This window comes from Mytilus trossulus, chromosome 2 (genome assembly GCF_036588685.1).
Source record: "Mytilus trossulus isolate FHL-02 chromosome 2, PNRI_Mtr1.1.1.hap1, whole genome shotgun sequence".
Taxonomy (NCBI): Eukaryota; Metazoa; Mollusca; class Bivalvia; order Mytilida; family Mytilidae; genus Mytilus; species Mytilus trossulus.
Window position 1 is genome coordinate 87,422,441 of NC_086374.1, and position 17,033 is coordinate 87,439,473.

Here is a 17,033-nt window from a genome sequence, read left to right on the forward strand (position 1 = left end):
TTCAACACTGAAGATGCAATTCTAGAAGATTTCATATAATGGCACGAGTACAAAAAAGTTAGGACTCTTACAGAGATCTAACATAATGCAGGAACATTATTACGTTAAGTCCATGGTTTATCATGAAGTAGTATTTTAAATTGATGACTTAAGTTTGCTGTTTCATTGACATTTCTTTTTCTTTATTTGCAAATTGAATAATTCAGCGTTTTCAAGAAACTATACAATTTGTGTAAAAAATAACATAAATGTCTTAAAAAACAAAAAAAAAGTCAACAAAATCTAAATTTCACAAATGTAACAACTGTCCTATTGTATTCAACATATACTGCTTCTAAAATCCATTATCTCAGTGCCACCTCAATTGCTCCTTTCATCATACACCAAATGTTTAAATCAGAAACTGTTAAAACATGTGTACAACAATGTTTGTGCTCAATTAAAATCAGCATATATATGAAATACTTCAATTTATATCAGTTATTCTCAATACACATGATACAGGACAACACAATTTAAGTCTTTTTTCCACGTTTAGCTTTCTGAGCTACTTTCTTAACAGCTTTGGATTTTTGATTGGTAACTGTCACTTTTGAATCTGAAATTTCAGCTGTTTCACTTGTAGCCTCTACTTTATTTTCAGTGCTACCATTGACATTCTCGTTTTCTATTGTTGGAGTGCTGTCTGGAGGATTTTCTGACGAATCTTCCTCCATTTTCTCTTTAGTAGTTTCCGCCTCCTCCTTACCATTTACTGGATCATCTGAAGAAACATTTTCTTTCTCCACACTTTTTCCATTTACTGGTTCAGGTGATACATTTTCTTCCTTAACTTTGGTTTCTTCTTCTTTCTTTTCCTCCTTGGGACTAGCATCTTCTGTTCTTTTTTCTTCCTCTTCTTCTTTAGCCAAAGCTTTAGTAATGAGTTTGTCCTGCAAATATTCAATTTATGTATAAATATATATATTTATATATATAATTAATATATATGAATAAAAGAAAATATGGAGAATACACCATTGAGTAACAATCTAATGAAACAAAACATTTACCAAAATTTATATTTCCTAGGACCAAAATATTGAAAAGTTTCTGATTTTATTGCGAAGCCTATGATAGTTTTCCATAGATTCACCTGCAAGTTACCTGTCCATTTAAACTTTTGTGAGTTCTATTGTCCCATCTAACAAATACAACAGGTATTGTTCTCTCTGTAGTTTATTCACTGGGACCTTTAAATTTCTTCTAAGAGAAATATATCACTCATTGATTAATTTACCTGAACAAGAAATTGAACTGTCAATGATGAAAAAATATTTATACCAATACTAAGTAAGGACTCACAAAGCTGCATGTGGTGTTGTATTTATTCAATACCAATAACTCATTTTTAATGTGTTCAATATTAATACTGATTCAAAAATTAAAAGTTGATTTCTGATCAAATATTCAATATTTTTGTGTGTTTTGTAAATAAAAATTTGAATATCATTATTTTTAAATTAAGGTCTTCATAAACATAAGTCACACAACAAAAACATGTAACCTGTTGATGACCTTCTGCTGTTGTGTTTTTTTATTTTGGTCGGGTTGTTGTCTCTTTGACACATTCCCCATTTCCATTCTCAATTTTAACTTCATTGGAAAATACTAAAAAAAACGTGTCTGAAATAAACTTTGTATTATTAAACCAGATTTTATATTGAACAGATTGAAAATATATTAATGATATTATAAAAATAAATACAATATTGCATACAGTTTATGTGAGTTTAGAGAAGTATTTCAATAAAAAAGAAGAAATTTTTTTGGTCAGGTAAATTAATCAATGAGTGATATATTTTGGCTAGAAGAAATTTAAAGGTCCCAGTGAATAAACTACACAGAGAACAATACCTGTTGTATTTGTTAGATGGGACAATAGAACTCACAAAAGTTTAAATGGACAGGTAACTTGCAGGTGAATCTATGGAAAACTATCATAGGCTTCGCAATAATAATGCAAGAGAGAGATAGAGAGAGAGAGAGAGAGAGAAAATGGTTGTGAATATTTCCTTGTTAATATCATTTGATAAAAATGTGGAAGCAAGATAACATTTTAAAAGCCATGATATAGTGTAAGAGTTAAGCCATGATATATCATCTTGTATAAGAAGAAAGCATAATTTCTTTATCAGCAGATTCAGAACTCAGAGTATTGTTAAGTGTGGTATTTACTTGCAGTTAGTTTCTTATTTTTTTTTGCCTTTTGCCTTCATAAATACAAATGTTATTTAGTCGCTTATATAATTATCTATTTGTGTCTTTTATAATTTTTATGCAAGTGGGAGCATCATCTGTGTCATATGGACACATTCTCCATTTATTCTTATCGATACTTTTGACATTCCACTGATGGAGGTATAATTTGAGCACTTAGCATAAAACTAGTATAAACTATGTCTATCCCAAGTTGGATCCTTGTCAGTAGTTTAATTGTTTATGTTTAAGTGTTTTTGTCTGTTATGGAGTTTGTTGAAGATTGAAAATCTTAGTGGAATCTGTATAAATATTCCATAACTTGTCACAAATTTGTACTATAGGAGATTTTTTTGACATGGAGACTTTTATATCATTGAAAACTACATTGCAGTATCTGGTATCAGTATTTGGGGTTGTACTGTGGTAAAGTTGAGATACTATTTCATTGATGTTTGTGTCATATTTTTATTTCATTCTTTTCTACCATTAAAGGTGGTATCAAACCTTGACTAAAATTAATTTGGCCTGTTCAATTTTTATAAAATATTGACAGATTATATGCTTTGACCCTTAAAAAAAAAAATCAAAAAACTTGCGTTTGACAAACACAAATTTTGATTATTGAGAATCCTAATATTTCCATAACAATAGAATCTGCTTAAAATGATCAGCTGGTTTTTCCAGAGTTATCTCCCTGTAGTGTTATGTACCACTTTTGTTTTAACAAGTACATACCATCATGACTGCATTGAATTTATCATAATGTTGTTTACTCTGACAATGATTGGTTTTAGCTGAAGCTTCTGTTGTATAAAACTTGTGACATAATTTACAGAAATATCCTGATACTGGCACCACATATTTCTGACCTGTAAAACATAGAATGTTTAATGAATATATATACTAGTATATGTATCACTATTGTCTTTTCAAATTGCCCAATTTACCTAATATGTTTTTAATGTTTTAACATGGATGTAGAGTTGTCTCATTGGCACTCATACCACAGATATAAGCAGTTTAGTGTAAAAATAGTAAAAAGGAAAAGAAGTTATTGCTGGATAATGAAAACATATTTACATATTAAACGCTTTTGGTGATAAATTCAAATTACGTTATCAACTACAAAATATCTTAATTAGATATAAGACGATATAAACTGTCTTATATCTCTTTAGGATATTTTGTAGTTGATAACGTAATTTGAATTCATCCCCAAAAATGTTATGTAAATATGTTTTCATTATCCAGACAATAACTTCTTTTCAGTTTTACCATTTTTGTCGAGCCTTCGACTTATGTTGAAAAAGCGAGACTAAGTGATCCTACATTCCGTCGTTGTCAGTGTCGTCGGCAGCGTCCAAATATTCAGTCTGTGGTTAAAGTTTTTGAAATTTTAATAACTTTCTTAAACTATACTGAATTACTTCCAAACGTGGACAGAAGCTTGTTTATGATCATTAGATAGTATCCAAAAGTAAATTTTGTAAAAATAAAATTCCATTTTTTCCGTATTTTACTTATAAATGGACTTAGTTTTTCTGCAGGGAAACATAACATTCACTCTGTGGTTCAAGTTTAAAAAATTCTAATTACTTTCTTAAACTATCCTGGGTTTGTACCAAACTTGGACAGAAGCTTGTTTATGATAAAAAGATAATATACAGAAGTAAATTTTGTAAAAAATAAATCCATTTTTTCCGTATTTTACTTTTAAATGGACTTAGATTTTCTTCCAGGAAACAACACATTCACTCTGTGGTTAAATTTAAAAAAAAAATAGTAACTTTCTTATGCTACTTTTAATTAGTACCAAACTTAGACAGAAGCTTGTTTATGATCATAAAGTAGTATTTAGAAGGAAGTTTGGTAATTTTTTGTACCTGTGTATCTGTATTTTACTTATAAATGGACAGTCTGCAGTTAAAGTTTTTAAACATTTTTAAACTATCCTGGATTTTTTACTAAACTTGGACAGAAGCTTCTTACAATCAAAAGATAGTATCAAGAGGAATATTATTATTAATTTTTTTCCTCATTTTGTTGAGCCTGTGATTTTCAGCAAAAGTAGGCAGGACACTGGGTTCTGCGGAACCCTTACAAATTTTTACACTTAAACTGCTCATGATTAATAGAGAAACAAGTTAAAATAGAGTTGTCCATAGTAAGCTAGATTAGTACTCTATGAACATGCATTTCAGCTGCTGCTGTAAAAATCAGTATTGAAACAATATCAATTTGAAATTTTTGGCTTTCAGCATAGGAGTCAAAGGTCAAGATCAGAACGATCTGATTTTGATATCCTTACCCCATGATGCTTCTACATACAAAGTTTTTTTAAATTTTAAAAGTGGTTCTGTACAAAAGTTATGCACCAAACACAGTACACAATGTTTTTTTTTACCATGGGAGTCAAAATCAAGGTCAGAGTGTATAAAAATGTTAAACTTTTCTTCAACCTCTACTTTTTAATGGTAAAATCATATGTACAAGTATTGCAATATGAAAACATTTATTTCTAATTTTCTATCATTTCTTACCAACAGCTTTTGTAGGATCATAATCTGGGATTACATAATCATCAGCATCTTCTGGAAGACTTTCTTTTTTCCCTCCTCCCTTCCTTGTTTCTTTACCATGTCGACTATTATCATCTGTCTCCTGTGATGGAATGTTGACATTTTAATTACTTACAATGTTGAGAATTAAACTAATACTTTTTTTTTTATTTACATAACTGACCAAATAGGCAAGATGAAAACATTGCTACAAATCATAAAACAATTGAATTTTTCTAAAAGGATTTTTTCTAATGAACTTGAAGTATTCATTTTTTTAGCACATAAACAAGAGTACTAGTGCACATGCTGACATGTAACCTTCATGCACGACTGTAACAATACATACCATAGATGCATCCTCATGTTCTTCAAATCCGATTTCATCAACAGTAACCATGTCACCTAGATCACCAGGGAAACTAGCATTAGAGGATTCATCAATATCTCGCTCTCTACGACGACGTCTGTCTCTATCACTCTTCAAAATTATACATAAAATGTATCATTAACAATATCTATAAACTTCCGTACTTTATTATTTTAAATATGAACTTCCTATTTTGTATGTTATTATTCTTGTGTTAACTTAAAATCTATAAAAAATCAAATATAGAATGTATTTTTGAACAGATGTTAACATTAGATTGTTTCCACATTTTGCTCCTACTACCATAGTTAAAAGTAGGCAGGTACATTTTTTTAAATAAAAATCATTGCAGAAATAAGTAATTGAAAAACACAAAATATCTTTAAAGAAAAGTAAATACATTTATTTGTACAGCACAAATTTTTACTGCAAATTAGGTTGTATACAAGGGAAAATTATATTTCTTATTTACTTTTAATACCACCATGGTTTTCCAATCATGTGTATAGGTAATTATCTTCCAATAATATTACAAAACCTTTAATGAATAACCGAACCAGATATGTTTTTACAGCAAACATATTAGCAATGTTGTGATACTAACCTTTCTTAACAAGACAACTTTTTATGTAATCTCTGATAATATCAGATTTTCAATGGTTTGAACTCTTTAGGTAATCTCTGATAATATCAGATTTTCTATGGTTTGAACTCTTAACAAACAAGAATGTGTCCACAGCACACGGATGCCCCACTCGCACTATCATTTTCTATGTTTACTGGACCATGAAATTGAAATAAATTCTCTAATTTGGTATTAAAATTAGAATGATCTTATCAAAGGGAACAGGTATACTAAGTTTCAAGTTGATTGGACTTCAACTCATCAAAAACTACCTTGACCAAAAACTTCAACCTGAAGTGTAACAGACGGACAAACGAACGAACAGATGGACGGACAGACAGACAAACAAAAGGACGCACAGACAAGAAAACATAATGCCCCTCTACTATCGTAGGTGGGGCATAAAAATGTAGAAACAACTGGGAAAATGGCATAAACTTTGAATGGAAGCAATATTCTTGCACAAAACCAACACAACTAGCTTCTATGTTAATAACAAACAGTACATAATAGTGTTATTAAAGTACACATTTATAAAAGAAATACATTAGGTGTGATTCTTCTATCAAGTTGGTCTCAATCAATTTCATTATTAATCTAAAGTGTAGTTATTTTTTTTATTTTTTTTAAATTGTAGTATATTTAAATAAATTTCTGCTTAGCACAGCACAAATTAATTGCAGGATGTCAAAGGAGATGTTTCAGAATTGAACTTAACCTTTAATTGTATTTCATTAACTGAAATAATATCTTCCAAAAAATGAGGGGAAAATAACAGCTGTTTAATAAAAAAAATATTATGAAATTAAAAAGAAAAGAAGCTTTTTATTCAAATATTTCTCTTATTTGAGACAATCATTATTAGAAAGATCACACTCCTATTAATAACCACATGCTAACAAGAATATGTAAACAAAGAAGAACACAGATAAGTTAGTACCTGAGTCTGTGAAGCATGGAAAGAGTTCCGCCCTAGAGGAGGCTGATGAGGTGTTTGAAATCTTCCTCTGCCATAAAACTTGATAGAAAGAGATATAGTAGGTGAGTATAGAAGTTCATAGAGTCTAGAGAGAAAATTGATGAAGAAATGTAAAGATAGGGTATGATGTATTTATGCTCTTTAAGTTAGCTTTCTACAGATTTTTCATTGAAAAACACATATAAAGGTCCCATTATAATGGTTTACTTCACCAACAATTCTTACTTGTCATTATGAAATTTTTAGAGATGAGAATTAATTTAACAACATCTATCAAAAGTGATTAAAGAAAATATATAAAAAAATATCTGCAGTTTTATTTATGATCTTCAGATGACATTGCATTGAAGTATTGTACACCAAATTGCTTTCATATATATTTTTTTCACCTTGAGCCTTTTCCAATAGATTTTGCGGCAGTTTATAGATTCTATTTCTTTGCCAGTGTATACAAATGAGAGAAGATACAAGTGTGATATGTTACTTGATTTTTCCATTGGTGAAAGCTTTATGAATCAATAGAGAGGAAGATAAATAAGATTTTCAAATAGAAGAAAAATTTCAATTTAATTTGAAAGACAGATTTTGAAATAAGTATGTGATTCAACAAAGTGATAGTATATTTATTAGTCAGTATGAAACATAGTCAATTCAATGATGAAATTACAGTACATTCATAACACGGCACCAAAGAGCTTTCAGGATAGAAGTCATCATTTTGAATGGTATTTATTTGAAAAATGGTTTCAAATAGTTTCCAAATTAACAAGTATTTGTTCCTCTGAGAAACAGTATCAATGAACCCAAAAGATGTGGATGTTTTCTTCAAAAAGATGACAAACATTTCATTAGAAACTAGATAAAATATTAGATAAAGGTAAATCAAAAGTAATTGATTGATGTAGGAACAGATTGAAAGACGTCAGGTAGGCTTTGTCTTAAAAGACAAGAGAAAAACTATTTTACACTTAAACATTTGTCTGTCTAATCAATTTTTATTTTTATGTTTTTTATGCATGTGAACGTGATTTTCAATCATTATTTTCACGATAATTGATTAAAGGCATGTTGTGCAATGTTAATTGTAACTGTGTGTTTTGAATGTGTGGAAGGGAAGTGAACTATTTCTTTAGCTATATGCATACCCTTCTATCAGAAGATCCTCGTCTAGGTGAAATGTCATCTCTCCTTTTTCTGTCTTCACTTCTAAGAAATAAAATAAATAAATTGTGATGAATGCAAAATAAATTTTACAAGCTTTAGCAATAAAGATATAACCAGATAGTAAAGTAAACATGATTTTTCACTGAAAACAACATATTTAAGTTTGAAAAACTATTTTTTAAAGCATTTTCAAGTTATTACAATAATCTCTTAGAAAGATATTTTTTAATTTATGTTGTAGGTAATATATATATTTCTTTAATAAAATACATAACCATGTCCGTATGTTTTCAGGAATTCCCAGTTTTATTTCTGTATTACAGTACATACATATTCTGACTATTACCTTGGTTTCTTTTCAACTGAACGTAGATGTTCCTGTGCTTTCAACCTTGATGCTTCTTGTTCAGATGCCTGATTATGGGCACTTCCAAGATTTTCCATTCTACTCAAATGCTTTTTACCTTTCATGTGTCGACCAAATCCCTGTAATATGATAAAAGCAAGATTGTCAGATCTTTTTTGTAATTTTTTTATTAGAAATTAGGCCATTTTCTTTCCACGTTTGAATTGTTTCATATTTTCAAGTCACAGCATTTTATAGCCAACTATACATTATGGGCTTTTCTCATTGCTGAAGGCAGACAGTTGGTCTATAGTTGTTCATTACCACATCATACCGTGAAAATTGTGATATGTTTCATACATAGCCATTATGTGTTAGAAATTATGACTCACAGCTAGTGCTCATCAAGAAAGATTTAGCCTATATCTATACTAATAGCTTGAAAAGTTTTACCCAACTGCAGTTTGTATTCACCTTAACAAACTGATCAACTGGTAAAACAGTTTAGCTAATTGCTCCAGTAAATGTGAAACGTTTGGTCAAGATTTTTAACTTACTAATAAATGCTTGATAAATTATTTGACATGCCTTTTGTTTAGCCACAAAGTACTAACTGAGACCCTAGGACAAATGTCTTACTTATTATCATAAGGTATGTTAATCACAGAAGAAGATAATCCCAATTTCACTCAACTGATAATGTGAAAACTCATCATCAGCTACCCAGACTTAATGTAAGCTCATGGTTTACCCAAATCTGCCTCGACTTAATTTGAACTCACCCACAGCCACCAAGATTTAATGGGAACTAACCCACAGCTACCAACATGACCAAGACAAAAAGGGACAAAATCAACAACCACCCAGATTTAAAGGGAAATAACCCACAGCCACCCATACTTTGAGGAAACTGACCGACAGCCACCCATATTTAATGGTAACTAACACACAGCAAACCAAACAATTGATTTCTTATATATAAAATATATAAAACTGCATCTATTCCTCTAAGACAAAGTCTATTTCATGTAAAATATTTCAAGCACCTTCATCCATAATGATACAATGAACAAATGATACCTACTTCAAAATCCTGACATTCTACCATACAGGCATGACAAAAGAAACTCTTCTTGTCTGAGGAACCTTCATCTTTGGCTTCTTTCTTTATCTATCATATAAAATCAAATCATTCAAATAGCACATCATGGATGTATCTAAATTTTAAATAGAAAACGTAATTTTCTCAAAGAGTTGTATAGATCAAATATATACCAGTACTGTTGAAGCACTTAGTATGAGGTACTTCATTTTATTTAAACCTTCCAAAGTTCATTTCTGTAAAACATTTAAAACATAATGCATCATATCAAACATGATTCCGGATTTAAGTTTACTATAAGTTGTTGTGGCTTTCTTTGTGGTACTGGTTAAGCTCATTGTTGAGGTCCATACTTCTACATCATTAAGTCTCTGATTGAGAGTGTCTCATCTTTTTTTTTAAATAAAAAACTTCATTTTTTGTTCTATGAGTATGAGAGGTTGCAAAGTTATCATGTTCAGACTAAAGGTAGACTTCTACACCATTCAGAATTATCTATGTTCAGACTAAAGGTAGACTTTCACACCATTTGGAATTATCTAACTAACAATCAATTACCAAAGCAGAATCATCTACACTCCTCCCCTTACTATCCACAGTTACAGTCATTGTTTTATCTGGTACATCCTTGTCTTTGTTTGGTGTGTTGGTTTTAGTCTCTGTAACAACCTTGGCTGTCACATCTACCATTTCAACATCCTTATCTTTCTTCTCAACCTAATAACAAAAAATAAACTAAACATTGCATTTTAAGATTTATCATGTGTATTTCTGATTCAAATTTTAGATATCATTGCTGTATCTATCAAAGTTTTAAACAATGTTGTTGATGTAAAAGTAATAAAGTAATCACTATTTTACGAAATTTTCCTTTGATCTTACGGACAGATTATGTCCTTTCTCAGTACAGTAGAGTAATTTGAAAAATTATCGCTAAAAACTAAGGGCACTCATAGGTAAAATAGCAATAAAAAGATTTTCATTATTCATCTCAACTTGATATGCTTTTCTCACTTTTGACATACCGGCTCAAGGGGGAAAATCAATTTCGTTGAAATGATTATCTTTCGTTACTACGTAACTTTCATCTTAAATGATAGTTCAGCTTTTATAAGTAAATAAACTTACCCATGCAAGTCCTGTTGTTGCATTTTCTTCATCTTCTGTAGGTTCTGCTGGATCATACTGTTCTTTCTTTATCTCTTTCTTGTCACTTGATTTATCATGTGACTTATCACCTGTCTTATCACGTGACTTGTCAGCTGACCTGTCATGTGATTGTGATTTTCTGTCTACATTAGATGCCTTGCCTTTGTCGCGAGACCTTCTATCTGAGCTGTGTGATTTTCTATCAGAATCCCTTGATCTTGAAGAATCTACATAAAATTTCACAAATTGATAATGGATTATCTATGTTAATTAGTTTAAATCTAAGAAAAAACTAAATAATTGTATTACCTACCTACATGACCTAGGTACTGTACTTCTGAAAGACAGATAATCAGAAAAAGACAAAACACCTGACCATTTAGGTCAAAATAACAAGAAGGGGATATCCATTGTCTATATTGCTTATAAAGACGAATGATGTGGATTTTTGTTACACGATCAAATGGATACATGAATATAATAGTATGGCAGCCGGAATAACTGACAAGTGTAACTGTATGAAGATTACAATGTGTTACAGGAATATACATTGTATTTAGAGCATTCACTTAAATCTCTGGAACAGGAAATGTGTTGTCATCTGGAGAAACAAGACCAAGAAAACAGTAACCCAGCTACATAAATACATCAATGTCACATCCAAAAACCAAGTAAAAACTGTGTTAATTTTTGCAAACTTGAAAGTTGCTTAGGAAACAGTTACTTTTGCTCTTCTTGTGTGTCACCACAGCTGCGCTGCCATTATCAAATATTTAGAATATTTTCATCATTTAGTCATCTACCTTAACAGCATACAAAATTTTAAGAGTCAGAATTTTAGATTCATTTTCAAATTTGGTCAAGATATGTTCAAGTTTGGAATGATAGCATGTTATTCCAAAAAAAAATTCCACATCAAAAAGCAATTTGAAATGCTTTCTTCTCATGTTTTCAATGGAAGTGCAAAGTATATTTAAAAGACAAGTATATTTAATAACAACAAAGGATACCAATGCCAAAACCATCATGATAGAAGTGACAAACATTATTATGTACATGAAGAAGTTGAAAAAATATAAATAATTTGTTTTTGTTCTTTGGACACACAAGCACTTTTCCTTAGGTCCTCTTATCATTAAGACACTACAGTCTTTAACCTGATTTGGCCTTTGTAAAAATCCAACTGTCCAAATGTCTACACTCAATGAAAGACTTTTGCTTTTGAAAGACAAACAACAAATGGGCTGGTTTTAGGTAAGCCCAAATTCAAGTTCAAATTTCATGTAACAATACTATTTTTGTTGTGTTAAAAATGAAAATAGACAATCTTTCTTAAGGATTTATATTAAAAAACATCCATTGTTTCATGAAGAAACCCTCCAGAAGCATCAACAGATCAAGATCACATATGAGTGCATACAATTTTAATGCATATATAACAATCAGCCATCATCAATTCTACAATAATGCCATAAACTTAAACCTTTCAGGAAATAGGTTCCATTTATTTACATGATGATAATCCAGTGTTTTAATTTAAGTGCTGCTTACGTGTAAGTGTGAGACTCAGAGTAATAGGTTATACTATAGTTAAACCTGTATATAAGTTAAATCCCCAGGACTAGAGAAAACTAATCTGATAAGAAAGGTGAAATTTGAAACATTTGAAAATGCCATTTGATGTTACTTCAGCTAGACATGAGGAGAATTACCGGACAGGTTTGAACTTCATAGAAGTGACCTTTATACCAGGTTTGATTGTACTACATGTACACACCGTGTGAAATGGCATGGTTTGACTGTACTACATGTACACACCGTGTGAAATGACATGCCTGGATTTATCTTGTTACACCAAGATAACATTCAGTGTACTTCTAGGCACTGTGGGGTTAAGATTGCTTAAACTTATAAGTGGGAAGTAAAATAAACATAGTAATGTATAAAGCCTTGGTTTAAGTTTTTTCAACTACTATAATGGACAAGGGGAGATAACTCCAAATTTAAAGATTACTTTAACAATGACATCATTGATATTTCCATAACAAATTTTAGTTTCCTGCAACTTTCTGGACAAGTATAACATATTTTTGTAACTTGAATATCTGAGCATATATGTTATTGATAAATTTCTGGAATTGTTCATGGATAGGGAGTGTAGAATGTTATGATTGATGCTCTATATTTTGTAATAGTGATAAACCTTGAAAAATTTAGAAACAACTCAGCAGTCATGCAATCTCAACCCCAAAAATAACAAAAAAAATATAAAGGCAGTTTTTATTTCAGTCTTTTAAGATTGTGTGTGAAATAAATCTGTTAAAGAAAATCCTTCTTCTACCAGATACCCAATGTTAAAAACAAGTTAACTACAGAGCTGGCTGTGATAAGGATTAGATTGATTTATTCAAACATATAATGGCCAATTGTATATGAAAAACTTTTACAATCATTTGGAAAAATGATAGTGGCTTTGTCAGCATGCTGAAGCTTCAATTTCTGGTTGGCTGCTGGTGCAAATCATAAAATTAAATGGTATATGATGTTTCATTATCCATGTGTGATAACATGTACATGTCTTAAAGTTGTATATGAGTAGTGTTGTATGTACACACATTCAAGCAGTATTGGAAAGGTATCTGCTCTGTACAATTGATCTCAATCTTGGTTGAAATTTCAAATTCAAAAACTAGTACATGAATATGTAAAACAAACTGAATGTTATATACCAGATAGTGCCAAATGAATAAAGCAAGGCACCCCAGGCAAAACAAAATAGGAGAAGTAAGTTCTGGCATTTTGAATATACCACATTTTTTGGGGTTATTGTTAAGACACAGATTTGAGGAAAAATGTAAAAGATGTTAAATTCATTGTTTACTAAAAAGTATATTTGTATTCAGTGTGTGAACAGTGGTCATAAGGTCCAGGGCATGACCAGCAATATCATTCAATAATGTAACTGTATGTAAAAGACAAACAGAGCAGAAGACAGAAAAGATTCAGATGACCTGCACTGAATTACCTCCCTTGAGAGGAAGTTACCTGAGTCACGAGGATTTCTTCGATCGTTAGTAGATGTACGATCTGGTCTGTTATTCCTGCGATCAGAACCTCTGGCTCGACCTCGGCCTTCTGAGCCTCGGTCATTTCTGTTGCCCTGCCGACGGAAATCTTGTGGTGAAGGCTGAAAATTGTAAAGGGGCTAAAGATATAAGATACATAAAAATCAGCACAATATAATATGGGTATATGTGTATACACGCCATAAATAAATGAATATGAATATGAGAAAAGTTGTAATGACTGCATGTTATAGATATGATTGTTTTAAGGTATTTCCTTATATGGAGGGAAGAAATGAACAATAATGTCTGACAAAATGAAAGTTATTCATATAACATATTACAGATATGCATTATGTATAATAATATCATTTCAAATTCTGTAATCTCAAAGGTTTACTGCATCTAATATTATAATCAGAAAACACAACCAAAACTAATATCGATATATCCAACTGTGAAATAAGTAAACTTTTACTAGGAAAGAACCACAATCATAAACAAAACGAATCTGAAACATTCAGTCATTGAGGGATCTGAAATGAAAACCTTTACAAGAACTCACTAAACAAAGTCTTAGGTTGATCAATGATTGTCATGTATATCTGAGACAGAACAATGTCTGTAAAGGAATACATCAAAACAGGACATCAAAACAGGACATCAAAACATAAAGCTGTACTTAAAACTATATCATGAATTGATAAAATATATTTTTAAGTAAATGACAGCATTCTGAACAAATTAAATGAACAATTAACCATCACAAAACATAAAATATGCTGCAAATGTCACGAAGGATAAAGACGAAAATTCTTGAGTTGAGATCTCTTCAGCAAGTTGAGTAAAATGCATGATTGGAACCAAATGCGTTACTATAGAATCGCAGTTAATTTATTTGACAAATCGAGAAAATAATCTATGAAGAAATGTTATCACACCTATTTTTTTACTGTAAAACAGAGGTGATAGATACCGAAGGAAAATTCAAACTCATGAGTTGAAAACAAACTGACAATGACTTGGCAAAAAATAAGGAAAAGGTAAAATACACACAACAATTACAAAACACAACATAGAAAACTAAAGACTAAGCAACACGAACCCCACCAAAAACTGAGGGTGATCTCAGGTGATGAGAAAGGGTAAGCAGATCCAGCTCCATATGTGGCACCCATGTGAATTACCAAAACCAGGTTTAATGAAGGGCGTTTTTGAAGTGAACACACTTCCTTAAAAATATATATATATATAAAGTGATATTGAAGCCAATGAACCATGACTAACTGGGAAGAACCATATTATCTTCATGATGTGCTTTATAATGCTTATACAACTGCATACCAAACTCCATTGACTAATCATAAATAGTTAATCTTAAACTGATATAATAATAAATATTAACTTATAAACTATGCAAAAATTAATAGACCATATATGCCAATGCTAAAACAACTTGGCCAAAATCCCTAATGCGCCTCCATTAGAGGAACACAAAAGTTATGTCTAAACAAAGTGCTTGAAAACACTGACTGAAGGGTTAAGATTGCATTAATCTATCAGTGAGAAGTAAAATTAAACATTGTATATTCATTCAGGCATTGGTTCTGTTTTATTCAAATACAATTCTGGGCAATGGGAGATAACTCCAATTTTAAAGATGTGACTGTTACAATTACATCATTTATATTTTTAAAACAGATATTATATTCCTCCACCATGCAAACGTTATGTAATTTTCTTGGCAAGTGTAACCTCATTTTGTGATTTGAATATCTAAGCGTATATTACATTGATAAATTTCTGGAAATGTTCATGAATAGGATCTACAGATTGTAATGATCAATGCACTATATTTTGTGTATCAAAAAGTGAGTGATAAGCCTTGGAAGATTTAGATATCAAGTCAGTAGCATAGGGTTTTGATTGCATTTCATGCAATCTTTACCAAAAAAATCTCTGTTTAATAATAATATTGTACATGTTTTCATTTTGAAAAAATGACTGAGCTTATATTTAACCATTTGTGTTGATTGAGAGAGGACCACAGAATAAATGTGCACAAAATTGTTATTAAATGCATTGAATTTTCAAAGAACTTATAGTGTGAAAAAAGAGATTTTTTTACCATGTAGAGCTGCATCACAAGAGTATTTTCTGGGTACATGCTAATTATGGGAAAATGAATCACACTTCATGCCCCAAAAATTTAACCAAATATGTGAAAATGTCTAACCTTCAAAACGAGCCATCATACATATCCAAGTTTACGATATGAACTGAGATACAGAAGAAAATTTTTCCATCACCACCTATGGAGAATCAATTAAACATATTGGCCCAACTGCAGACCTAAATCCATTGGCTAACCATTAGTTTCCCTTCAACTTATCATTGAAACTAAGACTCGAAGTCAATAGACCATGAATGAAGGTATAGGGCAAAATCATCTCTGTGGTAATAAAACGAGCCAATTCAATGCTTATACAACTCGATACCAAACAACATGTCATGCATGTGTTCTAGATGGGGAAACATATTATATATATATGTGTGTAACCCTGAAAAATCAAATACAGGTTTGTTAGAATTTCTATACTTTACTGAAGACATTCATTATTATGTATTGTACATGTCTCAGGCAGCTTGCAATGACAAAAACATAAGGTTTAATCTGTCAAAATGAGCAACATGTACTAAATCAATAGTGAATTATAATTAACACAGTTTTTAGTTTCACTGATTAAATACTAGTACATCGTGGAGTTGTGAAGTTTATTCTCACATGTCTTTCAATCCCTGCACCTAACCATGTTTCAAGCATCATTAGAATCTTCATTCTGTAGGATAGTTTAGGCATAATTTATGTTATGTAGGTACATAATCTCAATGTCCCATATGACTCAACATTACTGAAAGGAGGGTGACCAGCTTATAAGTTTTTTATTATGGGAATACTTTATGTAGTATAGAAACCCTATATTGGAACTGGTGTATTATGGACGATTGTTTCAACTTTTGTATGTGTTTCAGCTTTATGAAGAGTAAGTTCACCCATTGAAAAGTATGCTCATTACATGTAGCATTTACTATAAAGAAATTAGAATAAAAGGATACTCATGATACTGATGGATACTCCCAAAAACTTAAAAGTTAAAATTTCGATTAAATCTAAAATTCAGTCTGAAGTGACAACAGATAACTTTTTTCATCATGCAATTTAATCAAAAAGTGTAGATCATTTGTTAGATAGCTGACATATGTAAGTTTCCAATCCATTTCTTGAGTATGACAATTACTGTACAATACTACAAACCTGACCTGTCTGCAGGCTGCTAGTGATTACTTACAGCAAGTCTGCAGGCTGCTAGTGATTACTTACAGCAAGTCTGTTGACTTGTAGGAAAAAGGTCTAGTGTTTATTAGTATGAAGT

The 17,033-nt window shown here is 30.9% G+C and overlaps 1 protein-coding gene across 3 annotated transcripts in view; it reads right to left on the reverse strand.

The window, feature by feature from the left end:
• LOC134708250 (uncharacterized) overlaps positions 1 to 17,033 on the reverse strand; it is a 78,649-nt gene continuing 61,616 nt past the window's right edge. For 2 of the 3 annotated variants that reach the window (XM_063568636.1, XM_063568638.1), the window contains 11 exons: positions 13,580 to 13,721; positions 10,514 to 10,761; positions 9,944 to 10,102; positions 9,368 to 9,454; positions 8,284 to 8,423; positions 7,919 to 7,979; positions 6,735 to 6,812; positions 5,149 to 5,280; positions 4,782 to 4,902; positions 2,977 to 3,110; positions 1 to 932 (listed from right to left, as the gene is read on the reverse strand). In XM_063568636.1, coding sequence (XP_063424706.1) covers positions 516 to 932; positions 2,977 to 3,110; positions 4,782 to 4,902; positions 5,149 to 5,280; positions 6,735 to 6,812; positions 7,919 to 7,979; positions 8,284 to 8,423; positions 9,368 to 9,454; positions 9,944 to 10,102; positions 10,514 to 10,761; positions 13,580 to 13,721 — 1,719 coding nt within the window. In that variant the 3' untranslated portion in view covers positions 1 to 515. The remainder of the gene's footprint in view (positions 933 to 2,976; positions 3,111 to 4,781; positions 4,903 to 5,148; positions 5,281 to 6,734; positions 6,813 to 7,918; positions 7,980 to 8,283; positions 8,424 to 9,367; positions 9,455 to 9,943; positions 10,103 to 10,513; positions 10,762 to 13,579; positions 13,722 to 17,033) is intronic. The other variant, XM_063568637.1, reaches the window with a different exon arrangement.